Source organism: Anomaloglossus baeobatrachus, chromosome 1 (genome assembly GCF_048569485.1).
Source record: "Anomaloglossus baeobatrachus isolate aAnoBae1 chromosome 1, aAnoBae1.hap1, whole genome shotgun sequence".
Lineage (NCBI taxonomy): Eukaryota > Metazoa > Chordata > Amphibia > Anura > Aromobatidae > Anomaloglossus > Anomaloglossus baeobatrachus.
This window is the reverse complement of record NC_134353.1, coordinates 731341932-731369339: the sequence shown is the minus strand read 5'-3', so window position 1 is coordinate 731369339 and position 27408 is coordinate 731341932. Positions and strand designations below refer to the sequence as shown.

The 27408-nt window shown below is 38.4% G+C and overlaps 1 protein-coding gene across 1 annotated transcript in view; it reads left to right on the top strand.

Annotated features, from left to right (window-relative positions):
- TMEM132C (transmembrane protein 132C) overlaps nucleotides 1-27109 on the top strand; it is a 923542-nt gene extending 896433 nt beyond the window's left edge. The window contains exon 9 of the mRNA XM_075322405.1: nucleotides 22480-27109. Coding sequence (XP_075178520.1) covers nucleotides 22480-23658 — 1179 coding nt within the window. The 3' untranslated portion in view covers nucleotides 23659-27109. The remainder of the gene's footprint in view (nucleotides 1-22479) is intronic.
- The last annotated feature ends 299 nt before the right edge of the window (nucleotides 27110-27408 follow it).

The following is a 27408-nucleotide window of genomic DNA, read 5'->3' as shown; positions in this document are numbered from 1 at the left end:
CGAATTCGAACAATTTAAGATTTGATTCGTGATTCACAAAAAACACCTTTCCCAGCGCAGCATCAGAGAGCAGGGTAACATCATTAAAGGTCTCTGCATAATGCCCTGAGTTGTTTGCCATCTCCAGTCACTGGGTAATGCCGGAGTCACACTTGTGAGTGACTCGCGTGAGTCTCGCATCACATCACCCGGCACGGCCGCACATTCTCCGGACAGGAGCGTCTCAGCTGCATAGAAATACATATAACCGACCCTCTCCTGTCAGGAGAGTGTGCGGCCGTGTCGGGTGATGTGATGCGAGACTCGCGTGAGTCACTCGCAAGTGTGACTCCAGCCTTAGTTTTTGTCTCTTGTAGAGTTTAAGCTTTTGTGGTTAAAGTGGTACTTTGAATTTTTTCACTTATTTTTATTTTTCATTTTTTATAAACTTAATTTTTCACCACTGTTTACTATTTTATTTAAAAATAATATTATATATCTCTATAAAATGACAATATTGCTGATACAAGGAGCCCCCAACCCAGTAATTATCAGAGTGTGCAAAAATGCAGCTTTCTGATGAGTGCATAAATAATAACGCCTCTGCAATAGCGAATGGTAATATATATAACTAAATTGTCACCATAAAATACAGACCTGCATAGAGATGTTTTAATACATTAAAAAAGCGCCAGTTCTTAGATTCCCAATTAAAATTTGAAATTGTTAAAAGTGCGGAAAAATAGATGTGGTGATTTAGTGCTTTGTCCTTCAGAGCGCTGCTTCTGCAAATCCTGCAAACCACGTCAATAAATTTAGTCCGGTTCCTGACAAGGTTCTCCAATTACTATCAACAGATCAAGATGGATTGGAGACAGCTTATCTGAAGAGGGGAAAAAAATCTGCCCTCATCCAGATCACTAAGAGGAAAGACTGACAGCGGACGGTGTTTGTTAATTACTAAACAGCTACATCTCATTTTACTTAATTGGAAATCACATTGTCGCCTTTATTTCAGGCAGTTACCTTTATTAAGTGCCTGTTTACTGCTTGTCCAGTCAATAGAGGATACCGATTGTTTCCTTGTAACCAAGACGGAGCTGTTTTGGGGACCATGAGACGGCCCATGTGCCGTTATTTAGCATTGAACAGATCTGCAAACAAATCACGTACCAAACAATGTGAACATATTCACATACATTTCATCACCTCCATATATACTAAACACATGGCTGAGATGTATAAAATATTGTAGTTACTCAAAATACTCAATAACCTGAAAAATGGTAAAAATGCGGAAATATTACACTTGACATAATAGCTTCCTCCAGAACATCATCAAATGATTGATGTGAAATAAAGAAAGACTTTATGTTACAGAAAATCGTAATAAAAGAAAAAAGAAATATAAACAAACTATAAGTTAAATATATCATTAAATGAAATGGATGACTTGTTGACTTGAAAAAAACAGGCAGGCACTCCCAATACTGCAGTGCACGTATCTTTGGATGGTCTCCACAACTCAAACAAATAATAGGGATCGGCACTCGTAGATTTTTCTTTCAATTCTTTTCTTTATTTTAAATCATAGTGCATAAAATACCAAATAGTGTGATGCGGTATGGTCAAAGGGATAACATGACCTTTCTCAAACTCAGCCTAGATCATACTGATAATAAGGTCTAGTATGATCTAGGCTGAGTTTGAGAAAGTAGACCAACACAAGTAACTGTTCCCAATCAGGAAACCAATCAGTGGTTCATGTTCAAAACAATAATTTTTATTACACAAATAAAATAACACACATTAAAAAACAGAATTATCCTGTAGGGACACCATTTCATGCCCAGAAACCAATGGTTACATCCTGACAAATATGGCTATAAGTTATAAAGGCAAGAGATACTCTATATAAGGCTAAGTGCCACTGAACAGTGCTGCTAGTAAACCATGCATGCACTGACACACATATTACATCAGTAAAGTTACTCAATGAACGAAATAGTGCCTAATAACTGAAAATTAACAATGCCCTGATGTAAGCAGAAGGTCATCCCAAGTCTGAACGCCAAAATAGCTACCTGATGGAAACCTAGGTCCGGGTAAATCGTCCCTGCACCCCAACGCCGTTTCGCCCTTGCTTCTTCCGGGGGCGTGCCTAATTGGGGAAAAGGCTATCTCTTTATAGTGACGCCAATGAAGTAAATTCCTTCACCTGATCGTACCCCTGTGATGCTCATTTGCAAAGGGTGTATCTCGGCTGCAGGCGCTGATCATCGGCCACTCACACAGGAACAACACAAGCCACGCACGTGGAACGCAAGCTTGAACCGCAAGCTCCGGCTCCATGTGCGTGCGACCGGAAGTTCGGAGGTCCGCTATCAGAGTCTGCGCACAACCATTTGCAAAGACATATGCTGCACGTAATGTGCCGATCACTGAGAAGAGTGTCTATACACATCTCGCTACAATACTAGTACATATATTACATCTGATATGGGAAACTACTGTTTAATAAGAGTGTCTGTACATATCTCACTACAATACTAGTACATATATTACATCTAATATGGGAAACTACTGTTTAATAAGATCAATACATAAATATTCATAAATAAATATAACGCTACTTTTTATATAATTTACTACATAGAGTTAAAAAAACTTAATCTCGATTTGAAAAATTAAAGAATTATTGATAAATTGATTTTTACCCTTTCTGAAGCCTCACATAAAATACAAATAATAATACCACCTAACCCCTATCAAATTAATGTGCATTATATACAAAACCATATATATATATATATATATATATATATATATATATATATATATATATAAATACATTCACATATAAAATAATAACAATAAAAAGATCATTATTATAAAATTAACCAATATATATAAATTCATGGATGGTATTTATTAATATGTGTATAATAAATATACAGTAAAGTGAAACATACGATGGTGCATTATGAACAATGTGTATATTAATATGAGGATGATAAAAATGTGTAAACGTGATTATGTTGAAATGAAATATATTATAAGTGTAATAATGATGTGCATAAAATAGCACTATTATACATGCTACCAACAATAAATAGTGGCCAAAAAAGACATAAAGTGTCAATGAAATTTATTATACACCTGTTATACAGAATTAGCCATATAACAGAGTGAATATATACTATACTCGTGACGTATGTGAACATTAAAACATATAAGTGTATTGAATAATATATACAACTATACGTGCAAACCTACATACATATAATATGTGTATATTTATACATAAAAGGAAAGAGAAAAAATCAACAATTTCATTCATCTCCACAATTCTTGAGATAATTCCGAAGTAGATGACTCCCATATCTGATCAAAAGGGACCGATCCAGGGGAAAAAATACAGATATACAGGGCTAAAAATAGAAAGATAAAAAAACAATTAATATACAATAAAATTAAAATAACATAAATCAACCAGACAACCCACCCCTAAAAGAGACCATAAATAAAAATTGAACCTATTATGCATATTACTTGGGAACACAGCCCAGAATTGCCTACAAAAAAGAACCAAAACCTAGGTTTTCATTTAGACCTTGAGGTGCAAGAGTTCCTAGTCTAAAAATCCACCGACTTTCAGTCTGAGCCAGGACCTTCCCCAGGTCACCGCCCCTAGAGCCCAGAGATACCTGATCAATACCTTTGAATGTAATCTCATTTGATTTGCATGCATGATAGATCTTAAAATGTCTAACTAGCGTCTTCAGTGACGAAATATCCTCAACATCTTTGGCGTTCTCGATATCTCTGATGTGTTCTCTTACACGGATCTTCAATTCGCGTGTCGTCAACCCTATATAAACTTTATTACACGTACATTGGGCATGGTAAATGACACCTTTGGACGCGCAGTTCAATAACACGCGAATTTCAAAGTTTCTGGATCCATCAAAGTTACTAAACGTTTTAGCTTTTTTCATATTTTTGCAGGCCTTGCACATACCGCACGGGAGAAAACCTTGAATCAAAACACCTCGGTTATTGCCAGTCGTTGAGGACTCATAGTGGCTTTTAACCAAGAGATCACGTAAGTTTCTTGATCTTCGTGCCACCATGAGAGGACGAGATGGTAGAACCTTTTTCAAAACAGGATCCATCATTAGCACTTTCCAATGTTTTTGTAAGATTGATTTAATTTTGCTCCATTGATAATTGAAGGTGGTAATAAATCTCAATTGATTATCCGTTTTCTGGGCTGTTTTTTTACCAAAAAGCAGATCATTTCTATCTGCTTTAAATGCTCGCTTAAAGCCTTTATTAATGTTGCGACGGCTATAGCCCCTTTCTTCAAATCTTTCCGCTAAGTCTCTAGACTGATTTAAAAAAGCATAATTTTCAGAACAAATTCTCTTGGCTCGCAAGAATTGGCCAACTGGTATGCCACGTTTTGTAGATTCTGGGTGCGATGAGGAAGCATGAAGGAAGGAGTTGGTGGACGTAGGTTTTCTGTACATATTAGTGATCAATTGACCATCCTCAGAGATATCAATCTTAATGTCCAAAAATTCAACACTGCGCCCATACTTATACGTAAGCTTAATATTCAGATCATTGTCATTGAGCGCAGTGATGAATGAGTCAAGATGTTCAATTGATCCTTCCCAGATAAACCATATGTCATCAATGAATCTCATCCATTCCTTAACTTGCGTAATGTCAGATATTGTCTCGTTCAAAAAAATGTCACGCTCCCAAGCACGCAAAAAAAGATTGGCATAAGATGGGGCACATGATGCCCCATGGCTGTTCCTTGGGCTTGTAAAAAATATTTGTTCTTAAAGAGAAACACATTGTGTGTTAGTATAAATTCCAGCAACGTAAGAAGTAATTTGACTAAAGGTTTATCCAAACTGCTCATATTTAAAAATAAGGCTGTGGCTCTCAGACCATCTTCATGTCTGATGGAAGTATAAAGGGACTCCACATCTGCCGTGACCATAACCATATCATCATCCAGATTGATCTGGTTAAGTCTTTGTAAGGCAGATGTGGTGTCCCTCAAATATGATGGCAAAGATGACACGAGAGGTTTTAAGTAAAAGTCAATCAAACCTCCAATATGTTCACAAAGACCCCCATTGCCAGATATAATTGGTCTGCCCGGAGGGTCCTGGGGGTCCTTGTGAATTTTTGGGATAAGGTAGAGTGTGGGCGTACGTGGATGCAAATTGATAACAAATTCTACACACTTTTTTGGAACAATACCTTCTTCAAAGGCTTTTTCCAAGATCTCAATTAAGTCTTCTTTGAAGGATGGAATAGGATTGGTCCACAGTTTCTTATAACATCTCGGATCGTTAAGTAACTTAAATGCCTGCTTTTCGTACATTTCTGATGGCCAAACAACCAAGTTTCCACCTTTGTCCGCCGGTTTGAACAAAATATTCTCAAAAGTTTGTAATTTTTCAAGAACCTTACGTTCCTGCTGATTCAAATTAGAGGCTCCTTTTTTATGATTTGGCAAAAGTTCCAAATCAGCCGTTACTAATTTAGTAAAAATATCCACGGCAGGACACAAATTGAATGAAGGAAAGGTCTTGGATTTAGAAAAAAGGTGTATGGGAAACTTACTTGTTTCTTGTGGCGCACTCTCCTCAGATAGCTCTTCCAATATATCCAAAGCCGTCTGTTCTTCCTTGGTATAAAAAATTTCCTGACAATCAGTTTTGTGATGAAGGCGTTTCAGAATCATTTTCCTGGCAAACAGATATGTATCCTTTACCGACGTGAATACATCTGCATAATGAGATGGAGAAAAGGTAAGTCCTTTTTCCAACACTCTCAATTCAGTATCAGAAAAGCAATATTCAGACAAATTGATCACCTTAAATTGGTCCGCCCGCTTATAATTTCTATTTTTAGAAAATATCTCGGGGAACTTTTTTTCTTTGTTCTGATTTCTTGTTCTACGAGAAATTTCCCCACCATCTTCCATATCGCTAGATGATGTATATTGATCTGATTAAGAGGTATGTCCTCTGCCAGATGGGCTCTGATATATTTGTCTGAATATTGCTTTTCTGATACTGATACACACTCTACCTTATCCCAAAAATTCACAAGGACCCCCAGGACCCTCCGGGCAGACTAATTATATCTGGCAATGGGGGTCTTTGTGAACATATTGGAGGTTTGATTGACTTTTACTTAAAACCTCTCGTGTCATCTTTGCCATCATATTTGAGGGACACCACATCTGCCTTACAAAGACTTAACCAGATCAATCTGGATGATGATATGGTTATGGTCACGGCAGATGTGGAGTCCCTTTATACTTCCATCAGACATGAAGATGGTCTGAGAGCCACAGCCTTATTTTTAAATATGAGCAGTTTGGATATACCTTTAGTCAAATTACTTCTTACGTTGCTGGAATTTATACTAACACACAATGTGTTTCTCTTTAAGAACAAATATTTTTTACAAGCCCAAGGAACAGCCATGGGGGCATCATGTGCCCCATCTTACGCCAATCTTTTTTTGCGTGCTTGGGAGCGTGACATTTTTTTGAACGAGACAATATCTGACATTACGCAAGTTAAGGAATGGATGAGATTCATTGATGACGTATGGTTTATCTGGGAAGGATCAATTGAACATCTTGACTCATTCATCACTGCGCTCAATGACAATGATCTGAATATTAAGCTTACATATAAGTATGGGCGCAGTGTTGAATTTTTGGACATTAAGATTGATATCTCTGAGGATGGTCAATTGATCACTAATATGTACAGAAAACCTACGTCCACCAACTCCTTCCTTCATGCTTCCTCATCGCACCCAGAATCTACAAAACGTGGCATACCAGTTGGCCAATTCTTGCGAGCCAAGAGAATTTGTTCTGAAAATTCTGCTTTTTTAAATCAGTCTAGAGACTTAGCGGAAAGATTTGAAGAAAGGGGCTATAGCCGTCGCAACATTAATAAAGGCTTTAAGCGAGCATTTAAAGCAGATAGAAATGATCTGCTTTTTGGTAAAAAAAACAGCCCAGAAAACGGATAATCAATTGAGATTTATTACCACCTTCAATTCTCAATGGAGCGAAATTAAATCAATCTTACAAAAACATTGGAATGTGCTAATGATGGATCCTGTTTTGAAAAAGGTTCTACCATCTCGTCCTCTCATGGTGGCACGAAGATCAAGAAACTTACGTGATCTCTTGGTTAAAAGCCACTATGAGTCCTCAACGACTGGCAATAACCGAGGTGTTTTGATTCAAGGTTTTTTCCCGTGCGGTATGTGCAAGGCCTGCAAAAATATGAAAAAAGCTAAAACGTTTAGTAACTTTGATGGATCCAGAAACTTTGAAATTCGCGTGTTATTGAACTGCGCGTCCAAAGGTGTCATTTACCATGCCCAATGTAGGTTTAATAAAGTTTATATAGGGTTGACGACACGCGAATTGAAGATATGTGTAAGAGAACACATCAGAGATATCGAGAACGCCAAAGATGTTGAGGATATTTCGTCACTGAAGACGCTAGCCAGACATTTTAAGATCTATCATGCATGCAAATCAAATGAGATTACATTCAAAGGTATTGATCAGGTATCTCTGGGCTCTAGGGGCGGTGACCTGGGGAAGGTCCTGGCTCAGACTGAAAGTCGGTGGATTTTTAGACTAGGAACTCTTGCACCTCAAGGTCTAAATGAAAACCTAGGTTTTGGTTCTTTTTGGTAGGCAATTCTGGGCTGTGTTCCCAAGTAATATGCATAATAGGTTAAATTTTTATTTATGGTCTCTTTTAGGGGTGGGTTGTCTGGTTGATTTATGTTATTTTAATTTTATTGTATATTAATTGTTTTTTTATCTTTCTATTTTTAGCCCTGTATATCTGTATTTTTTCCCCTGGATCAGTCCCTTTTGATCAGATATGGGAGTCATCTACTTCGGAATTATCTCAAGAATTGTGGAGATGAATGAAATTGTTGATTTTTTCTCTTTCCTTTTATGTATAAATATACACATATTATATGTATGTAGGTTTGGACGTATATTTGTATATATTATTCAATACACTTATATGTTTTAATGTTCACATACGTCACGAGTATAGTATATATTCACTCTGTTATATGGCTAATTCTGTATAACAGGTGTATAATAAATTTCATTGACACTTTATGTCTTTTTTGGCCACTATTTATTGTTGGTAGCATGTATAATAGTGCTATTTTATGCACATCATTATTACACTTATAATATATTTCATTTCAACATAATCACGTTTACACATTTTTATCATCCTCATATTAATATACACATTGTTCATAATGCACCATCGTATGTTTCACTTTACTGTATATTTATTATTCACATATTAATAAATACCATCCATGAATTTATATATATTGGTTAATTTTATAATAATGATCTTTTTATTGTTATTATTTTATATGTGAATGTATTTATATATATATATATATATATATGGTTTTGTATATAATTTCACATTAATTTGATAGGGGTTAGGTGGTATTATTATTTGTATTTTATGTGAGGCTTCAGAAAGGGTAAAAATCAATTTATCAATAATTCTTTAATTTTTCAAATCGAGATTAAGTTTTTTTAACTCTATGTAGTAAATTATATAAAAAGTAGCGTTATATTTATTTATGAATATTTATGTATTGATCTTATTAAACAGTAGATTCCCATATTAGATGTAATATATGTACTAGTATTGTAGTGAGATATGTACAGACACTCTTATTAAATAGTAGTTTCCCATATCAGATGTAATATATGTAGCGAGATATGTACAGACACTCTTATTAAACAGTAGTTTCCCATATCAGATGTAATATATGTACTAGTATTGTAGCGAGATGTGTATAGACACTCTTCTCAGTGATCGGCACATTACGTGCAGCATATGTCTTTGCAAATGGTTGTGCGCAGACTCTGATAGCGGACCTCCGAACTTCCGGTCGCACGCACATGGAGACGGAGCTTGCGGTTCAAGCTTGCGTTCCACGCGCGCGGCTTGTGTTGTTCCTGTGTGAGTGGCCGATGATCAGCGCCTGCAGCCGAGATACACCCTTTGCAAACGAGCATCACAGGGGCACGATCAGGTGAAGGAATTTACTTCATTGGCGTCACTATAAAGAGACAGCCTTTTCCCCAATTAGGCACGCCCCCGGAAGAAGCAAGGGCGAAACGGCGTTGGGGTGCAGGGACGATTTTTCCCGGACCCAGGTTTCCATCAGGTAGCTATTTTGGCGTTCAGACTTGGGATGACCTTCTGCTTACATCAGGGCATTGTTAATTTTCAGTTATTAGGCACTATTTCGTTCATTGAGTAACTTTACTGATGTAATATGTGTGTCAGTGCATGCATGGTTTACTAGCAGCACTGTTCAGAGGCACTTAGCCTTATATAGAGTATCTCTTGCCTTTATAACTTATAGCCATATTTGTCAGGATGTAACCATTGGTTTCTGGGCATGAAATGGTGTCCCTACAGGATAATTATGTTTTTTAATGTGTGTTATTTTATTTGTGTAATAAAAATTATTGTTTTGAACATGAACCACTGATTGGTTTCCTGATTGGGAACAGTTACTTGTGTTGGTCTAGTTTATTACCGTGGCATGAATATATGGTCAGATAAATTGTTGATTAATTGAGTTTGAGAAAGGTCATGTTATCCCTTTGACCGAAATGCGTCACACTATTTGGTGTTTTATGCACTATGATTTAAAATAAAGAAAAGAGTTGAAAGAAAAATCTACGAGTGCCGATCCCTATTATTTTTTAAATTAAATGTATGGTGACATTAAAAGCTAAAGTACAATCAGTCTTAATGTGTGAGCTGCAGCAGTCATTCCTGGAGAAATGGCTACCACTAGTTACATAAAAGGGGCTGGTATGATTGTGGCAGTAAGGGCACCACAGATCCATATTTAGGTCCTATAGGTACCCTGGTGGGAATTCATCATAAGAGGAGTTTTTAAAGTCAGTTTTGCTTGTGGATACATTACCAGTATTTGTACTAAATTTGTTAAGATAATACATGGTGTTTGATTAATTATGCGCATTAATTAGAGCTGGAGCATGAGCCCATATAATTCAATGTCTCCTTTTATGTAGTGTTCTTTGTGACCAAGATTGTAATATAGGCATGTCAAAGAGATGCAAGCGCAACGTATCACGTACTGTATATAAATATATGCCAAGTCTAAGGAATAGCAACAGATTTCAAATAATCAAGTATGAAAAATTAGGGATAGATTTAAAATCATACTGTAAATAGTGATGAGCACGTATGCTCGGCACTATTCGTTTCGCACAAATATTAAGATGTCCACAATATTCATTACTCATCGAGTATTTTGCTATTTGGCTCATGAGGTTCGAGTCTCCTCCTAGCATGTTTGGCACCTGATTTTCAGCCTGTAAACATGCTGGGATCGTCTTCCAATCATAGTAATGCCTTAGGCATCTTTGCTACTGGCATTACTGTGATTACGAGGCACAGTGAAAAAAAAATGACTTATTGAGATTGCCTGCAGCTGTCCAATCATTAGCTCTCATACATATGCACTGCTTTCCCCACCCACACTCTCTGCCGGCATCTGTGATTGGCTGCAGTCAGACTGCCAATGTTTCCCCTAATATAGTGTCTAAATAAATAAATAAATAAAATGTTACAGGGTCCCCCGTATATAGATACCCATCACAGATAAAGCATATGGCTACAGGCTGCAGCCCCCAGCCGTCCTCATTAACTTGGCTACGTAATAAAATAAGAGGGATCCCATGTGGTATTTTTTTTAAAATGAATAAATAAATAATTTAAAAAAAATGCGTTTGGGCGGGAGAAGCAGTGCATATGCATGAGATGTAATGAGCGAAATTGGAGGTTGTGTGACAGCCGCGCGAAAATCTCGGTAAGTGCAATTCTCCTGCTGTTAATCCACATAATACTCTGACAAAATTATTCCCAGAAATCAAATGTGAGTCACAAAGGCACTTTTCCATCCAGTTCAGCATTTTTACAGCCCTCCCAGACCGACTTCCAAGGTCCTCCTGAAAAGTATTCGAGTTTCCCTTTGACTTGCATTGGGTTCATTATTCATAATGAATAGACGAATAATAGAAATTATTCAGCTTGAATAATCCAAGCCCGAAAATTTCACTATTCGCCCATCTCTAATCATAAATTCTATACGCTATGTACAGTGAGTAGCTGCACTTTCTTGTATGGTATGACATATTTTTTTTGTTGTTGTTTTTTTTTAATTAAAATTGTGTTTTTATCAACTAGGACTTTTATTTGGTCAACTTCAATATAGATTATACTTTCCACACTTATAATGCTCAAAATATCTACTTTTTAGAAATCTGTTGATGATAATCACATGTAAATTTGAGTCCTTCATAAAATGTGAATGTAATATTCATTTCAACTTTATGGAAGTTTGCTAGTTTTGTAAACACGAGGCCAATGAACCTATGAATTCTGTAGTATGAGGTAACCGCTACCCAACTAAGAGTGGCATTCTCATACAATATATGCTTCGAGACATTGGGGAAAAGCTGTGTAAAAGTATTTAAATATAAAAGTCAAATTATTCTAGATAACTAGGCAGATTTAGGAGAAGTAATGTAGAGGAAAAGTGACCCGATTAGGTTGTTGCTTTAATTTTTCAAAGAACTTCTAAAAAGTTAGACCTAAGGATTTATTGGATGTTCTGTACAACTGTTCTACCTTTCCTTTACAATAATTTATCAAAGGAAAAAAAATAGATAAGGCTATATAGATTGAACTTGTCTTATTAGATTTGTTTGTTCCACCAATAAAAATGTTGACAGTAGTCCTCTGGTATATGATACATACCCTTAAGGTTTTTTCCTGGATGTTGATTTAACTAACTAGAATTTGAATGTAAGTGGAAGATTTGAGTTGACCATATTTGCCTTACTTATTTGACATGCTAAGTAATATAGGTAGCCTTCCAAGTCTTGTTACTAAAACCTGGTCTCATGCTGTACGTTTACATTGGAAATACTACACTACAGATGAAGTTAGATGATATTTGACTCTTTGTAAAGCAGCACTGCAGTGTTTTTTTATTTCACCTCTAGAGTGGTGGTTTAAATCTAAATATCCTTGCCCTAGTGTTTTACTCACCTTCCATTGTCTTCATCTGTTATTTTCGTCGCTCCGGTCGGTCTTCAGCAGTTTGTAATCTGTTGACTGTTCTAGTGTTTCATGGAGCGAGACAATAGTCACTACTCAATGTAAAGCTGGTGTCACACACAGCGACAACGACGTCGCTGCTACGTAACCATTTTCTGTGACGTTGCAGCGATGTCCCATCGCTGTCGCTGTGTGTGACATCCAGCAACGACCTGGCCCCTGCTGTGAGGTCGCCGGTCGTTGCTGAATGTCCAGCTTCATTTTTTGGTCGTCACTCTCCCGCTGTGACACACACATTGCTGTGTGTGACAGCGAGAGAGCGACGAAATGAAGCGAGCAGGGAGCAGGAGCCGGCGTCTGGCAGCTGTGGTAAGCTGTAACCAGCGTAAACATCGGGTAACCAAGGGAAGACCTTTCCCTGGTTACCCGATATTTACCTTCATTACCAGCCTCCGCCCTTGCTGCCAGTGCCAGCTCCTGCTCTGTGCACATGTGGCTGCAGTACACATCGGGTAATTAACCCGATGTATACTGTAGCAAGGAGAGCAAGGAGCCAGCGCTAAGCAGTGTGCGCGGCTCCCTGCTCTCTGCACTGTGACATGTAGCTGCAGTACACATCGGGTTAATTAACCCGATGTGTACTGTACCTAGGAGAGCAAGGAGCCAGCGTTAACCGCGGCTCCCTGCTCTCTGCACATGTAGCACAGCGACGCTATGATCGCTGCTGCGTCGCTGTGTTTGACAGCTAAGCAGCGATCATAACAGCGACTTACAAGGTCGCTGTTACGTCACAGAAAATGGTGACGTAACAGCGACGTCGTTGTCGCTGTTGCTTAGTGTGAACCCAGCTTGAGTCTACAAGAACATCATTCTGGCTCTCATAGACTTGCATTGAGAACTTGAGACATACAGTGGGGAAAAAAAGTATTTAGTAGGCCACCAATTGTGCAAGTTCTCCCACTTAAAAAGATGAGCGAGGCCTGTAATCAAAATCATAGGTAGACCACAACTATAAAAGACAAAATGTGAAAACAAATCCAGAAAATCACCTTGTTTGATTTGGCAAGATTTTTTTGCAAATTATGGTGGAAAATAAATATTTAGTCATCTAAAAAACATGCAAGCGTTCTGGCTCTCACAGACCTGTAACTTCTTCTTTAAGAGACTCCTCTGTCCTCCATTCATTATCTGTAGTAATGGCACCTGCTTGAACTTGTTATCAGCATAAAAGACACCTGTCCACAGCCTCAGTCACACTCCAAACTCCACTATGGTGAAGACCAAAGAGCTGTCGAAGGACACCAGAAACAAAATTGTAGCCCTGCACCAGGTTGGGAAGACTGAATCTGCAATAGTCAAGCAGCTTGGTGTGATGAAATCAACTGTGAGAGCAATAATAAGAAAATGGAAGACATTCAAGACCACTGGTAATCTTCCTCGATCTGGAGCGCCACACAAGATCTCACCCCGTGGGGTCAAAATGATCACAAAAACGGTATACACATGGAGGGACCTAGTAAATGACCTGCATAGAGCTGGGACCACCATAACAAATGCTACCATCACTAACACACTACGCTGCCAGGGACTCTGCAGTGCTAGACGTGTTCCCCTGCTTAAGCCAGTACATGTCCGGACCCATCTGAAGTTTGCTAGAGAGCATTTGGATTATCCAGAAGAGTATTTGGAGAATGTCATCTGGTCTGATGAAACCAAAGTAGAACTGTTTGGTAGAAATACAACTCGTCGTGTTTGGAGGAGACAGAATGCTGAGATGCATCCGAAGAACACCATACCTACTGTAAAGCATGGAGGTGGCAACATCATGCTTTGTGGCTGTTTCTCTGCAAAAGGACCAGGACGACTGATCCATGTATATGAAAAAATGAATGGGCCATGTATCGTGAGATTCTGACTGCAAACCTGCTTCCATCTGCAAGGGCATTGAAGATGAAACGTGGCTGGGTCTTTCAGCATAATAATGATCCCAAGCACACTGCCAGGGCAACAAGGGAGTGGCTTCGTAAGAAGCATATGAAGGCCCTGGAGTGGCCTAGCCAGTCTGCAGAACTCAACCCCATTGATAACCTTTGGAGGGAGTTGAAAGCCTGTGTTGCCCAGTGACAGGCCCAAAACATCACGCTCTAGAGGAGATCTGAATCGAGGAATGGGCCAACATACCACCAACAATGTGTGCAAACTTTATGAAGACATATAGAAAATATTTGACCTCTGTCATTGGCAACAAACGATATATAACAAATTATTAAGATTAAATTTTGTTATTGACCAAATACTTATTTTCCACCATTATTTGCAAAAAAACTTGCCAAATCAGACAAGGTGATTTTCTGGATTTGTTTCCTCATTTTGTCTCTCATAGTTATGGTCTAACTATGACAGGCCTCTCTCATCTTTTTAAGTGGGAGAACTTGCACAATTGGTGGCTGACTAAATATTTTTTTTCCCACTGTAACTTCTGAACTATCAAAAATCATGGTCACAAGATGGCATGGCGTCACCAGTCCAGCCCTAACATCCCCACAATTGAGTGGTGTTTAAGCAAAGTAATCAAGGAACAAAAGTGTGCTGTACATAGATCATGCCGCTGTATTTTTTCTACATAGTCCCAACCCCTTTTCAGGACTGACAGTCCCTGACTCTACCACACAGTTTTTTTCGCCATTCTGTGCACTTTTTTTTCATGTCCCCTCAATTGTAGGAAACTTCCAAAGCAATGCTTCCCCATATATATCAGTAGGATTCGGCATCCTTCTGAATACTTTTTTGAAAGTTTGGGTGGTTTCTATTCTTTCCAGGAGGCTCCCAAAAATTTTGAGAGAGTTGGCAAGAAGTGAAAATGTATTTAGGCTAATTCTAATCTTTTTTTATTTTATTATTTTCTCTGTAACATAATTAATTGAAAAATGTAGCATTGACAATACCAGTTTATAAAAGCGTTAATTATTTTGACAAGAAGGGTTTGGTTTAATTACATATTATACCAGAACCAGAAATGATATTGACTCTTCATCCACTAACTGGCTGGATAATGTATCAATGAATCCAAGCATGACCATGTTTAAATGTCAAGAGTACTTTGTGACTAATGGAAATAAATCTTGAGATAAATATACAAGCAGATTCATAAAAGCCATGGAGACAGAGATATGGTGCATGAACACAAAAAGCACATCATAACACTAAGTACTATGTAAACTTTTAAACCACAGACATGAATGGCTTTTTTTGGTGACAATTAGTATCTTTAAGAGACTAAAGGGCCATTTACACGCTGCGACTTCGCTAACGATATATCATTGGGGTCGACGCACAACCGGCGTCGTTAGCGACATCGCAGCGTGTGACAGGCTGGAGCGAACTTAAATGATTTGAAAAAGAGGCAAAAATCGTTTGTCTGAGAAAGGTCGTTTATTTATGAAAAATCGTTTTCTGGTCAGTAGCGATGTTGTTCCTCGTTCCTGCGGCATCACACATCGCTATGTGTGACACCGCAAGAGCGACGAACATCTCTTTACCTCCGTCCACCGGCAATGAGGAAGGAAAGAGGTGGGCGGCATGTTCCAGCCGCTCATGTCTGCCCCTCCTCTGCTATTGGACGGCTGCCGTGTGATGTTGCTGCGACGACGCACGAACCGCCCCCTTAGAAAGGAGGTGGTTCGCCGGCCACAGCGACGTCGCAGGGAAGGTAAGTCTGTGTGATGGTTGTTAGCAATGTTGTGCACCACGGGCAGCGATTTGCCAGTGATGCACAACCGACGGGGGCAGGTACGCTCGCTAGCGATATCGGTACCGATATCGCAGCATGTAAAGTACCCTTTAGGCCCTGATTTATCAAGACTAGTGATTTTCTCAACAGTGTTGATGAAATGACATGATGAAATCAGATATACCTGATTCATGAATCTGAGTGGCGTGCACCTCTGTGCGCTATGCCATGAATCTCACACCAGTCCCTGACTGGAGTAAGTTTTCTGGCATCATGAACACCACAGCTCGCCATGATTTAGATAAGCCAAGGTGTTGCACCCCATTGCACCCCATCTCCACCTAGCTTGGCTCATTTTGGCATAGCTGGGAGAAGTGGGTGTGAAAATGCCAAATGTCACAAAATGTTTGCGCAACTCTGAGTGGAATCAAAATTTTGTGAGTTTTCAAAGAAATTTAACACTAGAGTTCTGGCAAAATTGGTTTGGTGAATTGGGCCCTAAAGGTAAATTTACACTACAAGTGTAAAGGTAAACAAGTGTTCATAGGAATGTGTTCATGTTAGTCTTGCAGGCTGCCAATTAACTGACAAATGAGCAAAATGCTAGTTGATCTAGTGAAACGTTGTTTTGGTCTGCAAAAAGATCACCATTCTCAGGAATACATTGCTCTCTGTAAACAGGACCTACACAGTCAAGTACAATACTGTATGATGTATTATAGATCATGCAGTGAACATTATCTGAAGCGGGGTCTGCCTATGTAACTAGGCCTTTATACCGTAAGGGTGCATTTACACCTGACATCTGACAGCCCTAATTGACTGCCCATCAGCTACTTGTTTGATAGCCTGTTTATATAGAGTATAGGGTGATTCAAAAAGGATGTTGCAAAATAATAGTTTGATTTTCATACCTGAAAGAACATAATACAAATGGGTTACCATGGAAAGATCACTATCTATCCAAGTTTTATCCCTAGAGTACAGTGTTCAGAGTCATTTCCATTAGTGACATAGCAGAAATCTAGGCGGTAGTCCAGACACATGCCAGCATATCCTTGGATGTGTACTCCACTGTTTCTGTAATGTGTTGTCTCAGGTTGTTCAGATCCTGTGGCTGTAGGGGTAGATATACTAATGTTTGATGTAGCCCCACATAAAGATGTCATAGAGTGTTAAGTCAAAAGGAAAAGAGCAGTCTGCAGCACTCCTCTCAAGTGCCAACTCCAGGCAATAAGCTCGCAAAGGAATGCACGTTTAACATGCAAGGAGTCAACTTGGAGTTACCATACATGAATGAAGAATGACAGCGTCCGGAAAATGTGAAATATCTAGTATCCTTTATTCTCCCATGGTGCAATGTTTCAACCTGTTTAGGTCTTGAAAGACCTATACAGATCGAAACATTCCACCATGGCAGAATAAAGGATACTGAATATTTCACCTTTGCTGGACACTGTCATTCTTCATTGTCATAGGGTATATTTGACGGTTGTGGAGGCCAGCACAACTTTTATGACTCGACCTGAGACAACTATTCAGTGAAGCAAAAGTCCATATCAGAAGATATGCTAATACATGTCTGGACAGACCTGGACTACTGCTTACATATCTGCCTTGTTACCAGTGGAAATCACTTTGCACATTTTTACTGTGTTGATAAGCCTTGGATAGTGTGTCTTGGCATGTTAGTAAATTTGTATTATGTTCTTTTGATTATAAATATTTAAAGTGAACCAATCATCAGGATTTTCGTATGAAACTTAAAGCCAGTGCTATACTGGCACTATCAGGCTGATTCTATACATACCTGTAGTGGTCAGCTCAGATGTTTAGGTTTTGGAATTCAAGAAAGTAAACTTTATAAAATCATCAGCTTCTTGAGTGACAGGAGCTGAGGAACAGATAATAGCTGGGGGGGTATTCATAGTTATCCCCTCCCCCTGTTATAATTAGAATACGTATTATACAATCGATGTAATTTTTTATTTGCAGGGCCTGTGCTGAGGTCATACCCATGGGACCAGAAGGGGCGGGGCTTCAGCCAACAAAGCTGATAACAGGAAGCAACATTTTTCTGTTTGCTGAGGCCCTGCCCCTTCTTGTCACATGGGTATGACCTCACACAGGTCCTGCAAGTCAAAAATTAAATCAATTGTATAATACTTATGCTAATCCTAACAGGGTGAGGGGATAACTATGAATACCCCCCCAGCTATTAGCTAATCCTCAGCTGTCACTCAAGCAGCTGATGATTTTATAAACTTTAATTACTTGTGTTTCAAAACCCTTAAATCCAAGCTGACCACTACAGGTATGTATAGAATCAGCCTGATAGTGCTAGTATAGCACTGGCTTTAGCTTATATACGAAAATCCTGGTGATTGGTTCCCTTTAAGCTATGTATTGCACCTTTTTTTTTTTTTTTTTTAAATCACCCTATACTGTATATGTTTAAATTTAGGGCCTCTTCTTATTAATTGCTTACATTGTCCATGTTTTTGGAAGCTGAGGTCATGATGGTGTACAGTAAGATACCATATTTGAATAAAGCCATTATTGATTCTTGTTCACTGATGTAGTCTAGAAAAGACCTAAGAAAGAGAAGTTGAAATGATCTTGCGATGATTCTTTGGGTTTTTTCAAGCGTCCATTATGAAAATGAATCAACTAGTCAGAGGCAATTAGAGGGCTCATGTGCCGGCTCTGTTTGCCTGTGTAAACTGTTTAACATACTATATTTGCTACCTGCTGTATAGTATTGGAATGGTATAAAATAATGGAATGGTATATATAGCTAAACTTAGCATATGAATCCAATTATTTAGTACATCTTAAAAGAGGGCATGAATGGGCGAATTACGTAATTATTAATATACTTATTATAACTCGTACTATCCTATTTTTAAAGCACCACAACATTTGTTTTTTTTCACCCCTGGAATGATGCTTTAAATCTAAGTCCCCTGCCCACTTTCTTATACTTACCCTACAGATTATTCATTCTTTTTTGGCGTAGCTCCAGTGTGGCGCACCATCTTGTGCCTATATTTTGTAACTGGCCAGAAGTCAAAACTTACATCACAGCTGCTCAATGAAAGTCTATGAGAGCCATTATGAGCCTGGAGCAAGGCTCTTAAAGACTTGTATTGAGTTGTGACCTCTGGCTCGTTCCATGAAATACTGGAGCGCTCTGGCAGGTCACAAATCACTGGAGACTGACGGGAGGAGAAGCAATAACTGAAGAAGCTGGTGAGTATAAGGCTGAGGACAGGGAGCTTAGATATTTAAAGCAGTGAGTTAAAAAACAAATGCTGGAGTGGTGCTTTAAAGACAGAGTCTTATTAATACAGTTAGGTCCAGAAATATTTGGACAGTGACACAATTTTCGCGAGTTGGGCTCTGCATGCCACCACATTGGATTTGAAATGAAACCTCTACAACAGAATTCAAGTGCAGATTGTAACGTTTAATTTTGAAGGTTTGAACAAAAATATCTGATAGAAATTGTAGGAATTGTACACATTTCTTTACAAACACTCCACATTTTAGGAGGTCAAAAGTAATTGGACAAATAAACCAAACCCAAACAAAATATTTTTATTTTCAAAATTTTGTTGCAAATCCTTTGGAGGCAATCACTGCCTTAAGTCTGGAACCCATGGACATCACCAAACGCTGGGTTTCCTCCTTCTTAATGCTTCGCCAGGCCTTTACAGCCGCAGCCTTCAGGTCTTGCTTGTTTGTGGGTCTTTCCGTCTTAAGTCTGGATTTGAGCAAGTGAAATGCATGCTCAATTGGGTTAAGATCTGGTGATTGACTTGGCCATTGCAGAATGTTCCACTTTTTTGCACTCATGAACTCCTGGGTAGCTTTGGCTGTATGCTTGGGGTCATTGTCCATCTGTACTATGAAGCGCCGTCCGATCAACTTTGCGGCATTTGGCTGAATCTGGGCTGAAAGTATATCCCGGTACACTTCAGAATTCATCCGGCTACTCTTGTCTGCTGTTATGTCATCAATAAACACAAGTGACCCAGTGCCATTGAAAGCCATGCATGCCCATGCCATCACGTTGCCTCCACCATGTTTTACAGAGGATGTGGTGTGCCTTGGATCATGTGCCGTTCCCTTTCTTCTCCAAACTTTTTTCTTCCCATCATTCTGGTACAGGTTGATCTTTGTCTCATCTGTCCATAGAATACTTTTCCAGAACTGAGCTGGCTTCATGAGGTGTTCTTCAGCAAATTTAACTCTGGCCTGTCTATTTTTGGAATTGATGAATGGTTTGCATCTAGATGTGAACCCTTTGTATTTACTTTCATGGAGTCTTCTCTTTACTGTTGACTCAGAGACAGATACACCTACTTCACTGAGAGTGTTCTGGACTTCAGTTGATGTTGTGAACGGGTTCTTCTTCACCAAAGAAAGTATGCGGCGATCATCCACCACTGTTGTCATCCGTGGACGCCCAGGCCTTTTTGAGTTCCCAAGCTCACCAGTCAATTCCTTTTTTCTCAGAATGTACCCGACTGTTGATTTTGCTACTCCAAGCATGTCTGCTATCTCTCTGATGGATTTTTTCTTTTTTTTCAGCCTCAGGATGTTCTGCTTCACCTCAATTGAGAGTTCCTTAGACCGCATGTTGTCTGGTCACAGCAACAGCTTCCAAATGCAAAACCACACACCTGTGATCAACCCCAGACCTTTTAACTACTTCATTGATTACAGGTTAACGAGGGAGACGCCTTCAGAGTTAATTGCAGCCCTTAGAGTCCCTTGTCCAATTACTTTTGGTCCCTTTAAAAAGAGGAGGCTATGCATTACAGAGCTATGATTCCTAAACCCTTTCTCCGATTTGGATGTGAAAACTCTCATATTGCAGCTGGGAGTGTGCACTTTCAGCCCATATTATATATATAATTGTATTTCTGAACATGTTTTTGTAAACAGCTAAAATAACAAAACTTGTGTCACTGTCCAAATATTTCTGGACCTAACTGTATATACATCGGGGATTAAGAGGTCTTCCATTCTACACACACTGATACACCACAATATCTATCAATCTTATGACTCACACATTGCCATCACCTTGAGTTTCGGTTATGCAGTCTGGCGCCTGTTTACTAGAAAAAAAATATATTGCTTTTAATTTTTCATAGGTGTATAAGTGCACCGTTCTTGTGTTCTGTATTCTGAAAACAAAAAATCAAACCCATAAATGTGAAAAAGAAGAAAGTCATTGTGGTCGTATGTCTTGGCTTATTAAAGTGTAAATATAGTTGTTGACTCTTTGCTATGAGTTCATAGTTTTATAAAATGTAATATTAGTTTGTGCAAAGATCTGGTATTTAGGCTGAAAATCCAGGACAAACAACTCTATAGTTTTTTTTTCTGTATTTTTTTTTTTTTTAAAATTTAAGAAAGTTTAACTGTATCATATTGCAACAACTATGGTGCTCTTAGCCTATGACTTATAAAACCAAAGATGCCTATATTAAATGTAGTGTGTCAGGTAATGTAAGATTGGCCGACACATGGACTTTTATGACTTCTTATGACCACTGCAGTCAATTGTATATTAATACATGTACTAGTCATGCAGTCCTTGTTTGACGTTTATGTGCTGATTCTTCAATAAGCTATAAAAAAAGACAAACGAAAAAAACATTTCAGAACTGTTCTTGATTTAGGCTTTACTTTATAAAGGTGACTGCAAAAAATGTCAGCCATCACTGCTCCTAAAGATTCCTTAACTTATAGCAGCTGTCTCTAACTTAGAGGCTGTCCACTACTTTTACATTGATGGCCTATCCTTAGAATAGGTCATCAATGTCTGATTGGCCGGTGTTCAGCATCCCGGCACCCCCGTAGATTAGATGTACTTGGTGCTGGTAGCGGCAGCAGGGGGACGGAAATGTTCAGTTCCAGTGTTGCTCCATCAACTGATAGTGTCCTTTGCTGGGTACTGCACATCTGACTCCCATCCAAATCAATAGTCAGATGTGCAGTACCCAGCCACAGTCTCTATCAGAAGACGGGACAGCTCAGGAACTGAGCATTTCCAGCTTCCTGCTACTTCCTATAGCACTGAGAACACCTGATCGGCAGAGGTCCTGGGTGTCAGATCCTGGGCAATCAGACATTGATGACCTATCATTAATGTTATAGTAGTGGTCAACCTCTTTAATAATAGCATGTATGCAAATTACATAGTTGCGTTCATGCACCCAGCAATGCCAACACTAGAGAATCATCACAGTGTGCAATGCAAGCAATGTGAGGATTCACAAGTCTGCATTCACATAGAGTGACTGCAGATTTATAGCCTCAGGTTAGACAACCCCTTTTAGACAGCAATACCTGTTCGTCCAGCATCTCTGCTCTACTGAACTAAATTTAGATCACCATGGAATACTAAATATAGCTGATAAGGTATTGTTATTTAAAACTGGCCTTGTAGAAATGTAAATGTGCTTGCTTATTTTTCTATAATAAAAATGTGACGTATTTAACACATTTTTTTTTTCTTTTTAGGAAGCGGTGGTCAGCGTCTGGATACAGTTCAGTGATGGTTTATTGACACCTCTTGATATTTATGATCCCAAGGAGTTCACTATATCTGCAATATCACTGGATGAGTCCATTGTCTCCACTCACCAGAGTAATCCAGTAAAGTGGCCAATTGTAATAGCGGAAGGTGAAGGACAAGGTCCTTTGGTAAAAATAGACTTTATGATCTCTGAGGCTTGTCAAAAATCAAAGAGAAAAAGCATTCTTGCCGTTGGAAATGGTTATATAAAAGTGAAGTTTGGGCAAAATGATGCCATTTCTCCAGGTGGGGCTGAATATGATGAAGAAGAAATAGAAAACCACACTAGTGACCGAAGGCAGAAAGTGTCAGACACAGATCGCTATGGTAGTGATGGGAGGTATGATGGTTCTCTTCTCGAACGTGATAAAAGTGCCATAAGAAAAGGAAGCACAACTGCTAGGTCTGCGATAAATGGCAAGATTGATGGCAATAAACTTTCTGAAGACAGTCCTCTGCAAAATATCCCAATAGATTTTACCAATTTCCCTGGCCAGGTGGACTTACCAAAAAGTAATGGAGAAATTGAAGATAATGACCTTCTAAATGCACCTAGAGGACTGAGTGACCTTGAGATAGGAATGTATGCCTTGCTTGGTGTTTTTTGCCTTGCCATATTGGTCTTCCTTATTAACTGTGCAACATTTGCCCTCAAATACAGGCACAAACAGCTGCCAATAGAAGGTCAAGCTAATATGACTCATTCTCATGACTGGGTATGGCTTGGTAATGAAACAGAGCTGTTAGAAAGCACACCAGATGTATCTCCACAGCAAGATGAACATACTACTATCATAGACAGAGGAATTACCTTAGAAGAGAGTCATCATCTCTTTAATGGTAACTCCCAAAAGAACTTGCAGAGCCAAAGTCATCGGCCAATGGAAGAAACTGAAAAAGCAACGAAAAACAAGAAAAATGATCCTCTACATTCCCCGACTTCAAAAAGAAAGAGGGTGAAATTCACTACATTCACCACTATCCCAGCTGATGACAGTTGCCCAACAGTCAACTCATTGTTGACGGCCAATGAGGATGATATAAAGTGGGTATGCCAAGATATGGATTTGGGAGAATCTAAGGACCTCAGAAACTATATGCAGAAGCTAAAAGATAAAATTTAACTTGGTGTATGGGGAAGAAATGCCACTTATTTTGATGCCTTTGGTTTTATAGGTCATGACTCATGATATGATGAAAAGGTTGTAGTAAAAAACTTAAAATGATAAAAATAGATGCCAAAATGAGTCTAGTTTTACAAAGAACTCAACTTTAGGATCAGCTGTACAGATTTTAAGACCTGAACAACTCAGCAAACGAATGTGATACAGTGAGACTCTTTCCAAAATATTGTGAAATTTCAAATGAAGTGGACATACCAAAAACAATTTTTAAAAAAAAAATAAATTCAGCAAAAAAAAAGTAATTTTATATTTCTAAGAAAATGTAACTAACGGATGGCAAGTAAAAAAATGATATTTTCAGAAATCCAGGAAAACTAAGTCTACTGCTTGTTCCATTTTCTGTAAATATGTACAATATTTAAGGAATGAGAAAAGTCACAATTTTGTTTTTCAAAAATGTTCAAGCATTTACATCATGTAGTAATTATTAATCAAATTACATGGCACATTTTGATCTTTATCATATCTTCCCCAAAATAAACATTAAGTTCAGTTTACGGCTTTTTGCTGGAATGGATTTAGCCAAAATAAGAAAAAAAATCTTTTCATGCATTGTACTATGTTATGTGTTACATTGTGAAATTCTGATAAAATTTTGTACAAACTGTAACGTTCATGCGATAACTAAGTTAAACATCAAGACAAGCTTTAGTTCCTCTGATGTGTTCTGTTACTAACAGTTTAGGTTTTAAAGGAAAAAAAAATGTTCTTTTGACATTAATGAGCTTATGTGTGACATTTGCCCCAAGGGAAATTTGCCTCAGACACCGCTGGAAATTCATCTGCGTATTTGATGATTGCTTGATTTTTTTTTTTCTATGTGCATCTCGTTTAACAATCACCATATAGACAGACAAAGTTGTTTTTCTGGAATATGTTCATGATTTTTTTATCCTCGGTGGTTAAGGGTTCATGTACATGGCTTCGAAGTGCGCCCAATCTCCTAACGTTCTAGGGGTATTTGTACTATACATACTCCAGAATATGGATTTATGCATCACTCCTTAGACTGTACAGGTGCATCTTAAGAAATTAGAATATCATCAAAAAGTTAATTTATTTCAGGAATTCAATACAGAAAGGGAAATGCATATATTATATAGAGTCATCATTACCACCAGAGTGATCTATTTCAAGTGTATATTTCTGTTAATGTTGATGATCATGGTTTGCAGCCAATGAAAACCCAAAAGTCATTATCTCAGAAAATTAGAATATTATATAAAACCAACTGAAAAAATGACTTAAAACGTAGAAATGTTGTCCTACTGAAAAGTCTGTATAGTAAATGCACTCAATACTTGGGCGGGGCTCCTTTTCAATGAATTACTGCGTTAATGCGGTGTGGCATGGAGGTGATCAGCCTGTGGTACTGCTGAGGTGTTATGGAAGCTCAGGTTGCTTTGATAACAACCTTCAGCTCATCTGCATTGTTGGGTCTGGTTTCTCTCATCTTCCTCTTGACAGTACCCCATAGATTCTCTATGGGGTTTAGGTCAGACGAGTTTGCTGGTCAATAAAGCACAATGATACTGTGGTTAATGAGTGGTTAATAAGGTATTGGTACTTTTGGCAGTATGGACAGGTGCCAAGTCCTGCTGGAAATTTCCATCTCCAAAAAGCTTGTCAGTAGAGGGAAGCATGAAGTGCTTTAAAACTTCCTGGTGAAAGGTGCACTGACTTTGGTCTTGATAAAACACAGTGGACCTACACCAGCAGATGACATGGCTCCTCAAACCATCACTGATTGTGCAAATTCACACTAGACCTCAAGCAGCTTGGATTGTGACTTCTCCACTTTTCCTCCAGACTCTGGGACCTTGATTTCCAAATGAAATGCAAAATTTACTTTCGTCTGAAAACAACACCTTGGACTACTGAGCAACAGTCCAGTTCTTTTTCTCCTTGGCCCGGGTAAAATGCTTATGGCGTTGTCTATTGGTCATGAGTGGCTTAACACAAGGAATGTGACAGTTGTAGCCAATGTCCTGGATATGTCTGTGTGTGGTGGCTCTTGGAGCACTGACTCCAGCAGCAGTCCACTCCTTGTGAATCTCTACCAAATATTTGAATTGCCTTTTCTTAACAATCCTATCAAGGCTGCGGTTATGCAAGGTTGCTTTTGCACCTTGTTCTACCACACGTTTTCCTTCCACTCAACTTTCCATTAATATGCTTGGATACAGCACTTTGTGAACAGTCAGATTCTTTAGTATTGATCTTTTGAGGCTTACCCTCCTTGTGGAGTATGTCAATGACTGCCTTCTGGACATCTGTCATGTCAGCATTTTTCCCCATGATTGTGTAGTCTACTGAACCAGACTAAGGGATCATTTTAAATGCTTAGGAAGCCTTTGCAGATGTTTTGTGGTAATTGTTTTAATTTTCTGAGATAATGACTTTTGGGTTTTCATTTGCTGTAAGCCATAATCATCAACGTCAACAGATATAAACACTGGAAATAGATCAATCTGTGTGTAATGACTCTTTATAATATATGTGTTTCCCTTTTTTGTATTGAATTACTGAAATAAATTCATTTTTGATGATATTCTAATTTATTGAAATGAACTTGTATGTCTAACAGGCTTGCGCATTCATATCTGCTAACTATCATTTTTATTTCGGCATAGACAGCATTGACTGGCATTTTAAAAATGTTATGTGTTAATGTGATTATAAAATATCAGACAACGTTTTGAATATCACTTCAATGCAACATCTCATCCTCAAACATAAAATCTGACACGGTCTACAAACCAATAGGAGTGAGATTGTACGTGTAAAAGGCATTGAGTGAATATATTATACATATGCCTTATAGAGATGTGAAAAGAGTACTGTCTGCCGGTGCTAACATAGACATTACCAACTGAAGCACATGAATGGTGAAGAATCCTTGCAGTGATTTCAGTATCTGTTGGGACCGCTATTCCAGAATGGTAATTAAGCTACACTAGAGTCTAAAACATGGCTTTTCTGAAAACATTGCACAGAATGTCCTCCCTTTTGTTAATGAGAATTTTTTAGTGTTCATTATTGGTCATTCTCAAATTCGATAATCTGGGTTTAGGAATTATAAGGTCTTGTACAACTACAAACCCCTTTGTATCAGTGTGCGAAGATATGCCGTCAGACCGCCAAGAGAATCATTGCCCTCCAGGCCATAGGATCAACACATTGTTGCCTGTAAACAATGGGTCAAGTCACAGTATTATAAAACATTCAGTCAAAAAGTAGATGAGGAATCAGAACCAGTGTCATCTAACATAGATGGAAATTAAACCATTACATGCATAAAAAGTATTGTAGACTGGAAGAATGTAATATTTATTTATAAATATACATATATAATGGTAAAAATTGTGATTAAATACATCTTGTCACTAAATTTGCCTTGTTTCCTCCTATTTTCAATTGGTATTTGTGTAATTGGTGCAGTCATCTCAGATCAGTTTCTTATCAATATTTGTGTTGCTCTGATGAAGGTGTGTATGCACAAAATTGCTAAAATAAAATTAAGACAATTCGCATTACACAGCATCAAAGTTGTTTACATGGCTTTTGTCCAGGAAGGAAGCCTCTTCTAAAGATGATGAGCAAGAAAGCTTGCAAACAGTTAGCTGCAGACAAGAAAGCTACAGACATCGATTACTGGAACCATCCCCTGTAAACTGATGAGACCAAGGT